The sequence below is a fragment of the Calliphora vicina genome, chromosome 1 (assembly GCF_958450345.1).
Source record: "Calliphora vicina chromosome 1, idCalVici1.1, whole genome shotgun sequence".
Classification (NCBI taxonomy): domain Eukaryota; kingdom Metazoa; phylum Arthropoda; class Insecta; order Diptera; family Calliphoridae; genus Calliphora; species Calliphora vicina.
Window position 1 is genome coordinate 82,510,000 of NC_088780.1, and position 15,058 is coordinate 82,525,057.

Below are 15,058 nucleotides of genomic sequence, written 5' to 3' on the forward strand. Positions count from 1 at the left end.
TAATTTTTTCAAAGCACACTTTAAGATGTGTGGCTTACCTTTTTTTGAATTGTTATTTTCTGAAACAAAAAAATGTATCATCAATATAAATTTTTATGAAAAAATAAAAACTTGAATAAAAATATTTTTTTTTTATTTTAAATAAAAGCAGTTTATATACACATTTTTAATTTTACTATGTTTTTTTTTATTTTAATTACTAACAATTACTTTTTTAAACTAAAAAAGGTTCTTCATTAAGACTGCAAAAAATATTTAATTGCACTATAGGTTAAACGGCAGCCAAAACTGTGCTAAATTCAAATTTTTCAAATGCAAATATTGCACTTTTTTAATGCCATTTTGTAACCAATACTCCAAATTAACTAAGTCAGCTTTTTGTTTTTGGTAAATAATAAATTCCATTTGACAACACGGTCAAAGACAGTGCATCGTAATTACTTAATAAATTTAGTTGAAAAGCCCGTATTGCTTTCCGGAAACGTTCCACACTTCTACCAGAAGTAATTCAACTGTTATGTTGCAGTGACCCCATGGAAGAATTTCACTTTAGCCACCAAGACAATGAAATTAATGAAAGCGAAGAGGACCTTTTTGATTTAAATTTACAAAATGAATTAGATTTAAGCAATTAATAAAAGTTTTAGTGTAATTAAAATAAATTAATGTATTAAGTTTGCATTAATTATTGTAAATGGGTTAATTTTTGGTCGTTAGTGGGTTAAATTCCATTTTTTTTAATAGAATTATTCTTACTTTCGAAATTCTTTAAGGTTTTGGTTTGAATACCATGATTTTGTAGTCGTTATTAATTTAGCACAGAAAAAGTAGTCATTTAAACCTATAGTGAATTGCAACAAATTTATTTAAAAAAAATAGGATACTACATAAAATAAGGTAAAAACGATTTATTAATTGATTACTCAAAGCGTATAATTTATTTTGTTCAAGAAAATCATACACTTGATGATACTTTAGTTTCAATTTTGGTTATAACTTGGTTATTTTTGATAGGAAAAGTTTAAAATTTTGTACACATTTGTATTAATATGATGTAGTGAGTCGTAATCAATAATAAAACCAATTTCCAATTTTTGGATGATACGTTGTTTTGCATTTTAGGTGACGATATGTTCATAACATATGCTGCTACTTCACTGTATATGAATAAGTATGGAAATATAAAGTATTGAAATGTATTTTTATATATCAAATAATATATGACGAAATAAAAAATGTAAATACTAGACTTAACTAAACTATTCTAGATAATGCTTTAGCACGACGATCTGTATTTTGGAATAGAGCTCTTATTAAATGACGAACTTCTTCTGCTTTATAATTGGCGGTCAAAATACCAGCACCATCACACCATTGCTCCGTAATTTCTTGTAATGATGCATTAAGAATCATTTTCAATTGTTGTAGTTTCATCCAACAAGATACGCGTAAAATTTCATGTTTATCCTATAAAAAATAAATGACATAAAGATTCTATTAACTACATCAACCAATTGCTCAACTCACCTTAAATAGACCAGGCGCTTTATCCAAAATCACCTCGATGAGTTCACTTAATTCACTGGCAACTGTCGCAGAAATATCTTCAAGTGAGAGTATACGCTTCATTATGTCTTGACAAAAATCATTTAACAAATTACAGAATGTTGTGTTATAAATGGCGTCAGGTAAAACATTCAACCAAACATTTTTCAGCAAGTCCATTTGTCGCAAACATTGGCGTAGTAATTTCAATGGTGCCGAACCAATTGAATGAGTGTCTGAGAGATCTATATAGAATAAATTGCATAATAAATCGTAGGCTTTTTTTATACGTGTATTTTTACTTGAGTTCATATTACTTGTTAGGATCTATTATACTCCCTATTTTACACCCGTGGATGGGGATATTTCTATAGATTCTAACGAGTAAAACCGTTAACGGTATATTTTTGCAACATTGTTCGCCACTTTTTATGTTAAGTTTTTAAAATCAAATCGTTGATTGCCCTTTCAGTGGGACACACTAAAAATTTGTAAATTCTACACAAGGTAATATAAATAAATTAAATTTATTTGAAATATAAAAGACAAAAACTTCTACTTGTTTTATTTTCTTTACACGCATAAACACTCACTAAAGCAATTTTATGTATTTTGAAATGAAAATGTTGTAAATAGCAAATCAAACAAAATGAATGTTATACAATAATATTTGATTATCTTAAAAAATATTAAAAAGTGCAAGTGTAGCTAAAAACTGTTTACTCCCCCTGTTTTGCAAATAATATGTATGAATAAATATTTATAATGAGACTTACCAAACTCCTTCAATATTTGCATAAGTATTTTTTGCTGATGCAAGACTTGAGCCTTGAAACTACTGGCTCCAGTGGCCTGCAGAGTTTTCACCAATGCCGGATGTGTAGGTATGTCAGTTTCAGCATTTTTCGCAACCCAATGCGCCAAAAACATGCAGTTATTATGGAATAGTACCGCTTGTTGGGGAATACTTTCGAGTAACTTTTCGTGTATTTTAGGAACATAGTTCACGTAGGTGTTTAGAATAATTGGAATTACAGCTAGAAAACTATTTGTTTCCTCACTCTCAATACTAGCGGATGTGTCCATTGGTTGGCGTAATATACGCTCCATCAACTTTACTAGTTCCTACAAAAGAATAAAATATTTTGTATGTTATATTTAAAATTCCTAATTCATAGCAAGATTACTGAAGTTAAAAATAAACAAATTATTCTCCGTGCTGAGTTAGGCAGATTTTTTTGGGGGAAGCATTACGGGCTTTTGATGTAACGGTTCTGAGTATCAGTTTAGAATAACTATTGCTTTGATTCTTTTTTATTTGTTTTATTTTTACTATTTGTTTTCAGTTATCTTTTAAAATATTTCGAAAATTTAGAATATTTAATACTATACGACTTTTAGTTATATCTTAATATATAGAACTCGTGCAACAATACTGTATTAACTCAAAATTTTTAAAATTTAACTTTTTGCAAGAAATCAACTAACAACATCAATATCTGTCTACTGTAAAAATTTCAACGTATTCCCATTACTCTTTCAACTCGAAAACTACATTTGAGACCATTTTCGTGATAGTGGAGTGACTACCTTCATATCAACAAAAAGATATTATTTTGAGTTAATACAAAAGTTTAAACAGAAATACATATGGGGAATTCAAACGGTCTGCTATTTGGTCGTATTGTCATAATGTCGTAAAATATTTTTTTAATTTAAACAAATTCTGGTTGTGCTGCAAACAAAAAAAGGGTTATTTTATGACAAACCAATAAACATAGTTCAAAAAGTCTTATTAGTTTATAACTTTTTAGTTTGAAACCCAACAAAAATTAGTTTAAACTAAAAAAATATTTTACGACATTAGGACAATACGACCTAATAGGAGACCGTTTGAATCCCCCAATAGTATATTTTCATAAAAAAATTATTATTTTGATTTGAGCCTTTATTCAAGTTAAAAATAATCAAATTGTTTTATTTAAATTTGGTTGTATTTTGAGATGATACAGTTTTGCTGATAAAATAATACAAAAAAAATATCGAGAAATTTCAGAAAAATGGTATTAACTCAAAAAATAGATATATTTTGAAATAATTGTAAAAAATTTAATGAAAACAACGTAAATATATTGTCAAATGAAATTTGATTACTATGATGTATACCGATTTTCAAATTCTCTTAAAATGTAACTACAAACAGTTTTTGTCTCTCCTGAATACTTAAACCGTTGATTTCAGACTACAACGAGCCGTGAGAACAAATATGCAATTATTATTATTCTTCAAAGGACTTAGACTTTATAACTCAAATCTGAAACAAATGTACACATCTGCTCAAAATAATAGATACACCTAATTGGAAAAAATTTAAATGGCGGTAACATTGAAAATTTCCTCGCAAGCGTTAAGAATACATCATATTATTAAAATTTCTATCTGGCAATGTCATGTCAGTCAAAAATCTGGCAACTATTTGCTTTCATGTTGATTTTTAAAAACGAATTTATTTGAATTACAAAAAATTATTTGCTCATAAAAATAGATACACATCAGTAATTTGTAATTTGTTTATATACAATTTTTTTTTTGTGCAATTTTTTGTTGCTATTTACGTGAAACAGTAAGTATAATTTAAATTTTAGCAACAATTTTATAAAAAATAGGACTCTTTTGAAGAAAATGGGACGAAATCATCATTGTACCGAAGATGAGAAAAAAATTGTTCAAACGATGAGAAATCAAGGAAAATCATTACGGGAAATAGCAAAGAGCATAGGAAGATCTTTACATTTTGTCCAAAATGCTTTATCTAAAAAACAAAAAAGAGAAACTCGCGGTAGACCAAAGAAAACCAGTCCAGAAACAGATAGGCGGATCGTCCTTATGGTTAAAAAAGACCCTTTCATATCATCGAAAGCTATTTCTGCGGAGCTATGTAACGAAATCAGTCCACAAACAGTTCGTCGTCGTCTTTTACAAGCTAAATTGCCGGGAAGAATTGCCAGAAAAGTGCCACTAATGCGCCAAAAAAATATCAAGACAAGATTAGAATTTGCTAAAGAGCACTTACAATGGTCCGGGTGTGAAGGCGAAAAAAAATGGAGAAATATTTTATGGAGCGACGAAACAAAAATAAATTTGTTTGGAAACGACTGCCAAAGAAATGTACGCCGACCAAAAGGAAAATAATTCCACGTTAAATTTACAAAAAAGACGGTAAAACATGGCGGGGGAAACATAATGGTTTGGGGTTGCTTTTCATGGAATGGTGTTGGTCCGATATTCCGAATAGAAGATACCATGAATGCTAGTGGGTATAGAGACATATTGGAAAACGTAATGCTTCCATATGCATCGGAAAATATGCCATTAATATGGACATTCCAGCAGGACAACGACCCAAAACATAGTTCAAGATTAGTTAAAAACTGGTTCTTGGAGAATAACGTACCTGTTTTAAGCTGGCCCAGCCAATCCCCTGATTTAAACCCAATAGAAAACTTGTGGAGTGAATTAAAGATAAGGCTTTCGAAGGAAGTTTTCAAAAATAAAGACGATTTATGGGAGAAAACGCAAAAAATATGGTACGAGATTCCATTGGAGAAGTGTCAGAACTTGATATCCAGTATGCCCAGAAGAGTGGAGAAAGTTTTACAAAACAAAGGTGGATATACTGGATACTAGCTTTACTTTAATAATAAACTAATTTTTTTAAGATAAAATTTATTAGCTTTTGTTTAATAAGAATTTTTAAAAATGTATCTATTATTATGAGCACCAAATTTTTCGAAATTTAAGAAATTTAATTTACTTTATAATATTTATTATTAATTATGAAATATTTTGTTTTTGTTTTTTACTCTCCTTTTAACTATAAATAAAAATCGACTGAATTTTTTTTATAATTTTACAATATACCATTATTTTTTTTCGTTTTTAAAAAATAAATTTTGGTGTATCTATTATTTTGAGCAGATGTGTACATATAAAAGTTATTTGGAGTGAAATTTGTGTAGATACCTACATAAATTAAATATTTATGACCGATAAAGTCCAATTTCGGAGGACATTTGTATGGGAGTAGGTGAAAAAATGGACAGATTTCAGCCAGTTTCAATAGGCTTCGTCCTTGGGCCGAACAAATTGTATGTACCAAATTTTATCAAAATATCTTCAAAATTGCAATTGACTGAGTCTAATTTTGTGTCCAGACGCAACAAGTAGTATGTATTGAAGAAAAAAAAGTGTAACATGAGCGAAACGCGTAAATTTTTTTTAATGGATATATAATATCAAAATGTTTTTTATCGGGTTTATCATCTCAAAACCCACACATAATACCATTTTCCGGGAAAGAAATTCTAATAGCTGAGACTGTATTAAAACATATATCAATTTCGTAACGTACATGTTACATTATTTCTTATTCTATTAAACTTCATTTATCTTGAAATTTCATTGATATTTATTCCTATATATTATATATACAATATTGGCCATAACTAAAGCACCTCATCTATAGATTTTTTCAAAACATAATTTTTTTGATAAAAAATACTTTTTTGAATTCTGATTTGTATATATTTTATTAACTTATATTGTTAATGTTCATATAACATTCACGGGTTTATCACGACATGAATTGAGTAAATAATTTTCAATTAACAGATCAGTTTTTTTCAGGCTCATTTCAACGTTTTTGCAGACTGATCGCATATCAACGGTGCATTCTGGAGGGCATCCGCGAAAAAAAACACGATATTATGATTCCTTGATCAAAAGATCAATTCAAAAATATCCTATAGCATAATCTAATCAAGTATGAACAAGTTTAAGATTATGCGTTAGCGAAAGAAAAATCCGTTGAAGAGCAGTAGAAGTCGGATTATTCATTTGACGACCAGCAAAAAAAACCATTATATCAGCTAAGAACAAGAAAGCTAGACTGGAGTTTGTCAAAGCGCACATCGACTAGAGTGTCCAAAAATGGAAGACAGTACTGTTCACTGATTAATCCAAATACAACTTAAAAAGTTGCGATGGAATAAGGCGTGTACGCAGACCAAGGAGAAAGACTGAATCCTAAGTATTGCAAAGGAACAACTAAACATGGAGGAGGCAATGTAATGGTCTGGGGTGTCTTTTCTGGTCAAGGAATTATGCCAATTCATAAAATTAATGGGATTATGGATCATTTCATGTACAGTGATATAATGAAAGATGTAATGTTGCCAGTGAAGAGATGACACTTAAAGGGAGCTTCCAACAGGATAATAATCCTAAGCACACCTCCAAAATTTGTAAGACTTGGCTACAGAGCAATAAAATTCAGTTATTCATTGGACTCCTCAATCTCCCAATATCAATCCTATTGAGAACTTGAGGGATATTGTTAATATGAAAATAAAACGTGAAAATTGCCGAAATAAGGATCGGAAATTTTCACGATTTATTCCAAGCCGTTAAAATAGCCTGGGAAAGAATATTGCAAGACAAGATAAAAAACTTAATATTTTCTATGCCTAAGTGATGTGCTTGTGTCATCCAATGCAAAGGATTTGCAACATAATAGTAATTAAAATTAGTGCCATATTTTATCCATCAAGGGGTGCTTTAGTTTTGTCCGTTTAATTTTCTACCTTAAAATATTTTTTGATTTTATGTTACCACTTATGGAAAGATTAACTTTAAAAGTATTTGTTTATCAATAATAAACATATTAACAAATGAAAATAATACATAATCGAAATTTAAAACTTTGTTTTTATAAACGAAAATATAATATGAAAAAATTCACTGAGGGGGTGCTTTAGTTATGGCCGATACTGTAAATATAAGCAATTTATAAACAAAAACGCACGCACTTACTGCAAATTATGCTAAAAAAAAACTGCAAAACTTTAGCCCAACTTATTCACTCACAAAAGTAACGGAAAACGAAGGAAAAAAACGTTATTTTTAAAAATTCAACTTTGCAAATGATGTTGTAAATCTACAGATTCACAGAAAAAAGTTTCAACATAAATATTATGATTTGATTTCAACTCATAACATTTATATATAATTTCTTAAATATTAAGATTTTGTTCATATTTTATGTTTTCAAATTAAATCTAGAAGGCTTGAAAAATATAATTTCAATTTCATTTATATTTTTATGTTGTTGAAAAATGTTTGAAATTTTTCTTGGAAAATTTTTTATTTATTTTTATGATTTTCAGCTACAAAATGAGATTTTTTTTAAGGGGATGATATGCTTTATGTTTATTTATATTTTATTATGTTTAATGATATTTTTAATTTTCAGATATTGTTGATTCATCTTAAAATATTGGCCAGTATATGGCTATTATGGAAATAGTTTTGAATTAATTCATTAGATAATGCAATTATAATTCAATTTATTATAAAATATTATTAAATTTATGCAAAAAAAGCAAACATTTCCATCATGTACAAATTAATAATATTTATGAACATGTTCTTATTCTGAATGAAAAAAGTTTGAAAAAAAAAATCAAGTTCGATTAATAATATTTATTACAAAATTCATTCCAATTATGAATTTCTTTTTTCTGTGTTATATTTAACATAATTTCTCTTCTCTCTTTACAATTTGCTTTTTTACCCATACGGATTACTTTTCTGTGGAATTCGTGATATACGGAATTCATGTCACCTAATTTTATGATGATCGGTCCTTAATTAGTCATAGCTCCCGCTTCCGAAAATTACTTTAACGTGCATAAATCTCTTAAAACTGTTGGTATACACATAAAATTCAACTCTCATAAAGAAATTAATCACACGACCTAATTTCATGACGATCGGCCCATAATTGGTCATAGCTCCCATATAACCCATTTCCGAAAATCACTCACGAATATAAATTATTGAAATTTTAAAAGAAAAATTATAAAAGCAAATGAAACTCTTACCAAAGTTTCGTTGCAATCTATTTTACTGCATATTGCTGAAAAATTTTTTGAGATGCAAAAAGACGCTGTAATGGAAGAGGAGAAGACAGATTTTTTAAGCTCCAAATTAATATTAAGCTGTATCTCAGATCCATTAATTTCCACATCATTTTTATATAGGCGCTTACAAAAGCGGAAAAGTTCCACTCTTCCACCTGAAGTAATTCACTATACCCACCAAGACGATGAAATTAATGAAAGTTAAGAGTACCTTTTTGATTTAAATTTACAACATGAATTAGATTTAAGCAATTACTAAAAGTTTTAGTATAATTAAAATAAATTAATGTATTAAGTTTGCATTAATGATTGCAAAAGGGTTAATTTTTGGTCGTTAGTGGGTTAAATTCAATTTTTTTTAATATAATTATTCTTACTTATGAAATTCTTTAAGGTTTTGGTTTGAATACCATGATTTTGTAGTCGTTATTAATTTAGCACAGAAAAAGTAGTCATTTAATCTATAGTGCATAGATGAGGGATATTTTACTGAACATTTTACCATCAAAAAGTCATTTTCGTGAAAATCAAAGATAGAGGGTTTGAATATAGGCCCTCGATATACTTTTTATTACATTAGGAACTAATTTTAGATAGACTAAATGTATTGTAAATCATTACGGTACGTGTAGCGAAGCACACCGGGTTTTAGCTAGTTTTTAATATATGTAGCCATTTGGCCAATGACAAATTATATTACAAGTATTCCTATTATCTATTAAACATCTGCATTAGGGTGGTTTTATCTCATAGGGTAAAAAAAATTTTCCATGAAAAATAAAAAATAAAATGATTTTTAGAGACTTATAGATTTGAGCATATCTTCTTAACGGTTTATGATATCCCCATATTTTTTTTTTATTATTTATGGACAAATGTTATATTTTTCAAATATGTTAAAGGTAAATGGTATTATTAGGAAAATTATACATATATAAACCACTGAATTGCGTGAAAATATAAGTAAATTTTTGCTTAACAGACTTGCATGGACTTTACTTCAATTTTTTAATAATAAAATAAAATTTTTCTTAAAACTATAAGTGTAAATTTCATCTTTAAACATTTCTCTACAAAACTGCATCATTTGATTTTTGAAATTGTGTGTTTGAAAAATTGACTTTTTGACACCAAAATCCCTCTGTGTGGTATACCGTTAATTTGTATTATGTCAGGTATTAGGGTGGTTTTATCTCATAGGGTAAAAAAAATTTCAGAATTTTTTTGGAGGCACCCCCTAAAATGTTTCTTTCAAAGTTATGAAATCTCTATTTTTTGCAGTTTGGCGACTTCGGCGACCTATATCTCTGGAACGGCTAAAGCTATTTGCCCGTGTCATACATCAAATTAAAAGCCATACTGTTTATAACTATTTTTTTATATTCTAATCAATAGTGTTGCAATTTAAAACCTTTTTCGGAAACCATTCCATTATTGTTTTTATAGTGCTTTATTAATTTAAAACATTATCATTAAACAAACCGCATAAACAACATACTTTTTAATTTAGTTTTTAACAAAACTTACTTTTTTACTTTATTTTTTAACAAAAGGTTCTTTTTCCGATATTAAAATGGTTTTATATCAAACATCCTTTACATTTAATGTGGTGACTTATAGCAGTTAGATGTATCTATTGATAAGTAAAAAACTTGTTACCATTTCCAGGTTCATGCAGTTTTTTAAGGGGCGAAATAAATAAAACTCATTTTCCCAAAAATTTTAAATGTGCGAAAAAGTACATTTTGTGTAAACTATAAAATTAATACTTACCAAAGTACTTTTCGATATCATGCACTGAGGAAATAAAAATGGATTTTTGGCCACCTCCTCGGGTGTGTTGCCTTCAGCTATGGTAGCCATGTCTTGCAGATCTTTCTGCATTATTTCACGTGCGCTTTCTAAAACTTTCTTACTGAAACGTTGCCTGAAAAATGAATCAAATTTATGCGTAAACTCCGCTAGAGCACGGTCTGTCTCGGGATCAATAAAAAAAGCATCTGCCAATGTTTGTTCGAAACGTAAAACATCATCGACCAATGTTGACTCCTGAAAATCGTCCATGGTTTCTGGTACTGCATATGTCAGACACTCGTTAACAATGAGCTTTAGTAGTCGTTCTTTAATGTGACTTCCAATTATTGTAAACACATGTTGATCCGCCGACACATTAACATTTATATTGGCCAAACAATCTAATAGCGATTTGATATGTATAAATACTTGTTTGTATGAAGGCCTTAAGCTTCTTCCCAACTCCTTTAGGGAATACGATATATTGAGTTGTGAATATTCAGCATTATCTGTCGAATATTCCACAGAAACAGGTTTTGTTACCATCGGTACCAAGCAATTGTCCAATAAGAAATCACATATTTTCATAGGATTGTAACGAGCCTTAAACAAAAAACAAAAGTTATATAAATGTGGATCTAGTTAGTATTCAAACATTTTCCTACTCTACCTGGAATAGAGCCATAACAGTATCCTGCAATTGAGTAACATCTTTTGATACTTGAAGCGTAACATTTTTGGCAGACGGGAACGTTTTCTCCGAAAACTGAACAAGACGATCAAATCTTTGCTGCAAGTTTTGCTGCAATATATTGGCTTGAATATGATACTTCACTTTAATGGTGTCGTAACAATCGCACTTTTGAAACAATCGATCGACTTCAGAAGCTGATTCACTACAAATCAAACATTTTAGTTTTCCCAATAGATCTAGAACAATCAAGTAATCTTTGGTTGCATTGGCTTCTTCAACACATTGAAATAAATCATCGATCTTTAAGATGCGATAAGAAACACGTAGACCTAAAGATACTTCACGTAGCTCATCCACACAGTGCGTCAATTCAGCGTTGGCTTCGGTCAATGCCAGTCTTGCATCGCTTCCAATATTTTTCAATAAATGTTCTGTTTCACGCAATAAAGTCTCTCCTTCGTCAATGTACATGTCCGAGGTGGTGTGATTTGGCATAAAGTCTACATAGTTATCCTCAATGTGTTTACGTACGCGCTCCTGAAACCGCTTGATCTGATCCAAAATCCGTATAACGCTTGTTTTCGTACTTTCAGTACTCGAGAAACCACCATTTAGTTCTTGTTTTATATTTTCTACCATTGTGCCCACCATCGTTTTACTATCATCCATTTGTAGAAATCACTTATATATCCTATATCACTTTATTTTTTGCGAACGCAAGACGCTAAATTTAGTTTGCTGACTTTTTACAAAAACAGTGCACCACAATGCGAATTAATACATGGCAAAGCTGAATATTTTTTTAGAAATTAAACTGTCAAATTCACTTTTGTTTGCGGCTAAACACTACAACAAACAAAAAAGCAACAATGGGCATTCATGCTTTGACATCGCAAACATATTTATCAAAAAGAAACTGCGTGTTGTTTTTGTATTTGTTGTATACCTGCCGCAATCTTGTATAAATTCGCCTTGGTGGAGACATTTAAACAAATGCCGTTAAAACAGGGATGGAAAAGTTTACAAGATGAATCAAGGCGTATTTAACAAGGTGACAGCAGTGGCGAATTGAAATAAATCAGCTGTGCTGCCGATGGCACCTTATTAAATGCACCTTGGTGCCATCGAGAGCACAGCTGATTACAGAACTAGCACACGATAATGTCAAACTACATATATAATAAATATTCTACGGAACGCCATTATGTGAAATTCCATATATAAAAAATAAGTGAATTTAAGAAGGTGACAGCAGTGGCGAATTGAAATAAATACAGGCGAATTCACTTATTTTTTATATATAGAGTTTGACATACGGACGTACGGGCGGATACAAGGCGTATTTAACAAGGTGACAGCAGTGGCGAATTGAAATAAATACAGGCGAATTCACTTATTTTTTATATATAGAGTTTGACATACGGACGTACGGGCGAATATTTTTTATATATGTAGTTTGACATTTGTGCGTGCTATTTCTATAATCAGCTGTGCTGCCGATGGCACCTTATTAAATGCACCTTGGGCGGATATTTTTTATATATGTAGTTTGACATTTGTGCGTGCTATTGCTATAATCAGCTGTGCTGCCGATGGCACCTTATTAAATGCACCTTGAATACGCCTTGATATGGAATTTAACATAAATGCGTACCGGCGAAAACAAGGCGTATTTAACAAGGTGGCAGCAGTGGCGAATTGAAAAAAATTCAGGCGAATTCACTTATTTTTTATATATGGAGTTTGACATAATGGCGTTCCGGCGAATATTTTTTTATAAATGTAGTTTGACATTATCGCGTGCTAGTTCTGTAATCATCTGTGTTCTCGATGGCACCTTATTAAATGCACCTTGGGCGAATATTTTTTATATGTGTAGTTTGACATTATCAAGGTGCATTTAATAAGGTGCCATCGGCAGCACAGCTGATTATAGAAATAGCTCGCACAAATGTCAAACTACATATATAAAAAATATTCGCCCGTACGTCCGTATGTCAAACTCTATATATAAAAAATAAGTGAATTCGCCTGTATTTATTTCAATTCGCCACTGCTGTCACCTTGTTAAATACGCCTTGGACATTATCGTATGCTACTTCAATAATCAGCTGTGCTCCCGATGACACCTTATTAAATGCACCTTGCATCTCGCATTGGTCTATGGATTTATCGTGTGAAATTGTTGATGATTATGATCATTTAGATAATGATATTGAATATATTTTGGAAAATGTGCTTAGTGAAGAAGTCCAGAAATGCAGAAAGGACAGTGATGAATGCACAAAACTGAATGAAATGTTTAATACTCTTTTACTAAATAAATGTGAATGTAGTGAAGGACTTCAATGTTTAAAATGTTTCCATGGAGGTAATTACATATTCGATGAAGATTTCCAAGAACTTGTACTTAACAATTCTCCTAACATACCACATTTGATATACGAATGCACCCATTTATGTACGTGCAAGCCTGAAAAATGCCAAAACCGTTTAGTGCAATGCGGACCCCGAAAGTTTTTAAAAATAGTTGATTCTGCAAAATATGGTTCAAGAGGATTAATAACTACTCGAGATATACCTAAAGGAGCATTTATTTGTGAATATGCTGGTGAATTGTTAACAATGCAGGAAGCTAAGAAGGTTTTAAGAAATAATGAAATTGAACATAAAATGAATTATGTTTTATTTTTAAAGGAATCTTGTATACATTCATCAGCAAACAGTAACAGCGAAATATTAACCATAGTGAATCCTTGTAAAAAAGGAAATATTGGACGTTACCTGAATCATAGTTGTGAACCAAATTGTCAAATAGTTAGTGTTCGTATTGATTGTCCAATACCAAAAATAGGTAAGGCTTTAGCTGAGTGCAAATAAGTACATTTTTTAATAAATTTTTTAATTTATTTCAGCCATTTTCTCCTCTCGTTACATCAAAACGGGCGAAGAAGTTTGTTTTAATTATAATGAAGGTGTTAATTGCAATAGAACAAAAAGTGCATCAGAAATTATCAAAATTCCTTGTCTTTGCGGATCTGAAAATTGTGCAAAATACTTACCAAATTCGGAATGTTTGTAAAAGCAAAAGTTCTTACGCTTTAAACACGCCAATTATTTTATTTATTTTTGTGTTATAGTAATACAAAGCCATCTAGGCCAAAAAAAGTATTACAAAGTATCAAACAAGGCGTATTAACAAGGTGAGTGCATAAAATCAGCTGTTTCTTAATTCGCTGTGGTTTTATGTACACTATATGTCAAACATTGTTTATGTTTACATTTGTTATTGTAAATAACATAGTAATATTTTAATTCGCCTTGATTTTGACATTTAACGTACATTTTAACAAAAACAAATTGCCTGTTGTTTTTGCATTGTTGTATTTGTTGCCGAGACGCACTCACCTTGTTAATACGCCTTGGTATCAAATATTCTAAGTAAAGACCAATAAAATAACAATATCAGCCCAATTATGAATAAAAATTCCCTTTTCTCATTTTTCCTATTCAAATTCAATGGAAAAAAACTCCCGGGGGACAAACTCCCGCGGAATTTTTTATTCATAATTGGGCTGTATAAGAATATTTAAAAGTATGTATTTTTAATATTATCATTTAATCATTAATGGTAATTAAAAACAGCTAATCGTCCGTATATGGTAACACTTAATTTCAATTGTAAATAAATGAAAAGATCTCAAAAGCTTAAGACGAAATACATTATTGCTGTGAGAAAATATACGTAACTCATGCGGAAGACAGTTCCAAGACCATGTTACTCTTACAACGAAAGACCTTTCCAAATAGATAGTATGTAATTTTAAGTAGTATCAGTATTTTCGAGAGAAAATACACTTTTTGCACAAATGATTTGATATGTCACTTTTAATAATACGATAGGAGAAAACTAAGTTACGAAAACTTACAAACTGGTCAAAGTAGCAACCCAAAAAACTCTTAAGCCCTAATTTTATAAATCACGTCACCAAAGTGATATTATGTGCATAGCAAAAACAAAATTTCCCACATTTCAAAACAGAAT

At 30.2% G+C, this 15,058-nt stretch overlaps 2 protein-coding genes across 2 annotated transcripts; one reads left to right on the forward strand and one right to left on the reverse strand.

Annotated features, from left to right (window-relative positions):
* Positions 1–1,182: 1,182 nt before the first annotated feature.
* Zw10 (Zeste-white 10) lies at positions 1,183–11,796 on the reverse strand. Its single transcript, XM_065515018.1, has 5 exons — positions 10,990–11,796; positions 10,299–10,922; positions 2,322–2,670; positions 1,528–1,790; positions 1,183–1,467 (listed from the first exon to the last, which is right to left on the reverse strand). Exons 1-5 carry the CDS (start codon positions 11,680–11,682, stop codon positions 1,255–1,257), a joined length of 2,142 nt encoding a protein of 713 aa, XP_065371090.1. The 5' UTR covers positions 11,683–11,796; the 3' UTR covers positions 1,183–1,254.
* A 1,347-nt stretch (positions 11,797–13,143) lies between these two features.
* On the forward strand, positions 13,144–14,608 carry LOC135949527 (probable histone-lysine N-methyltransferase set-23). Its single transcript, XM_065499116.1, has 2 exons — positions 13,144–13,867; positions 13,929–14,608. Exons 1-2 carry the CDS (start codon positions 13,177–13,179, stop codon positions 14,093–14,095), a joined length of 858 nt encoding a protein of 285 aa, XP_065355188.1. The 5' UTR covers positions 13,144–13,176; the 3' UTR covers positions 14,096–14,608.
* Positions 14,609–15,058: the final 450 nt, after the last annotated feature.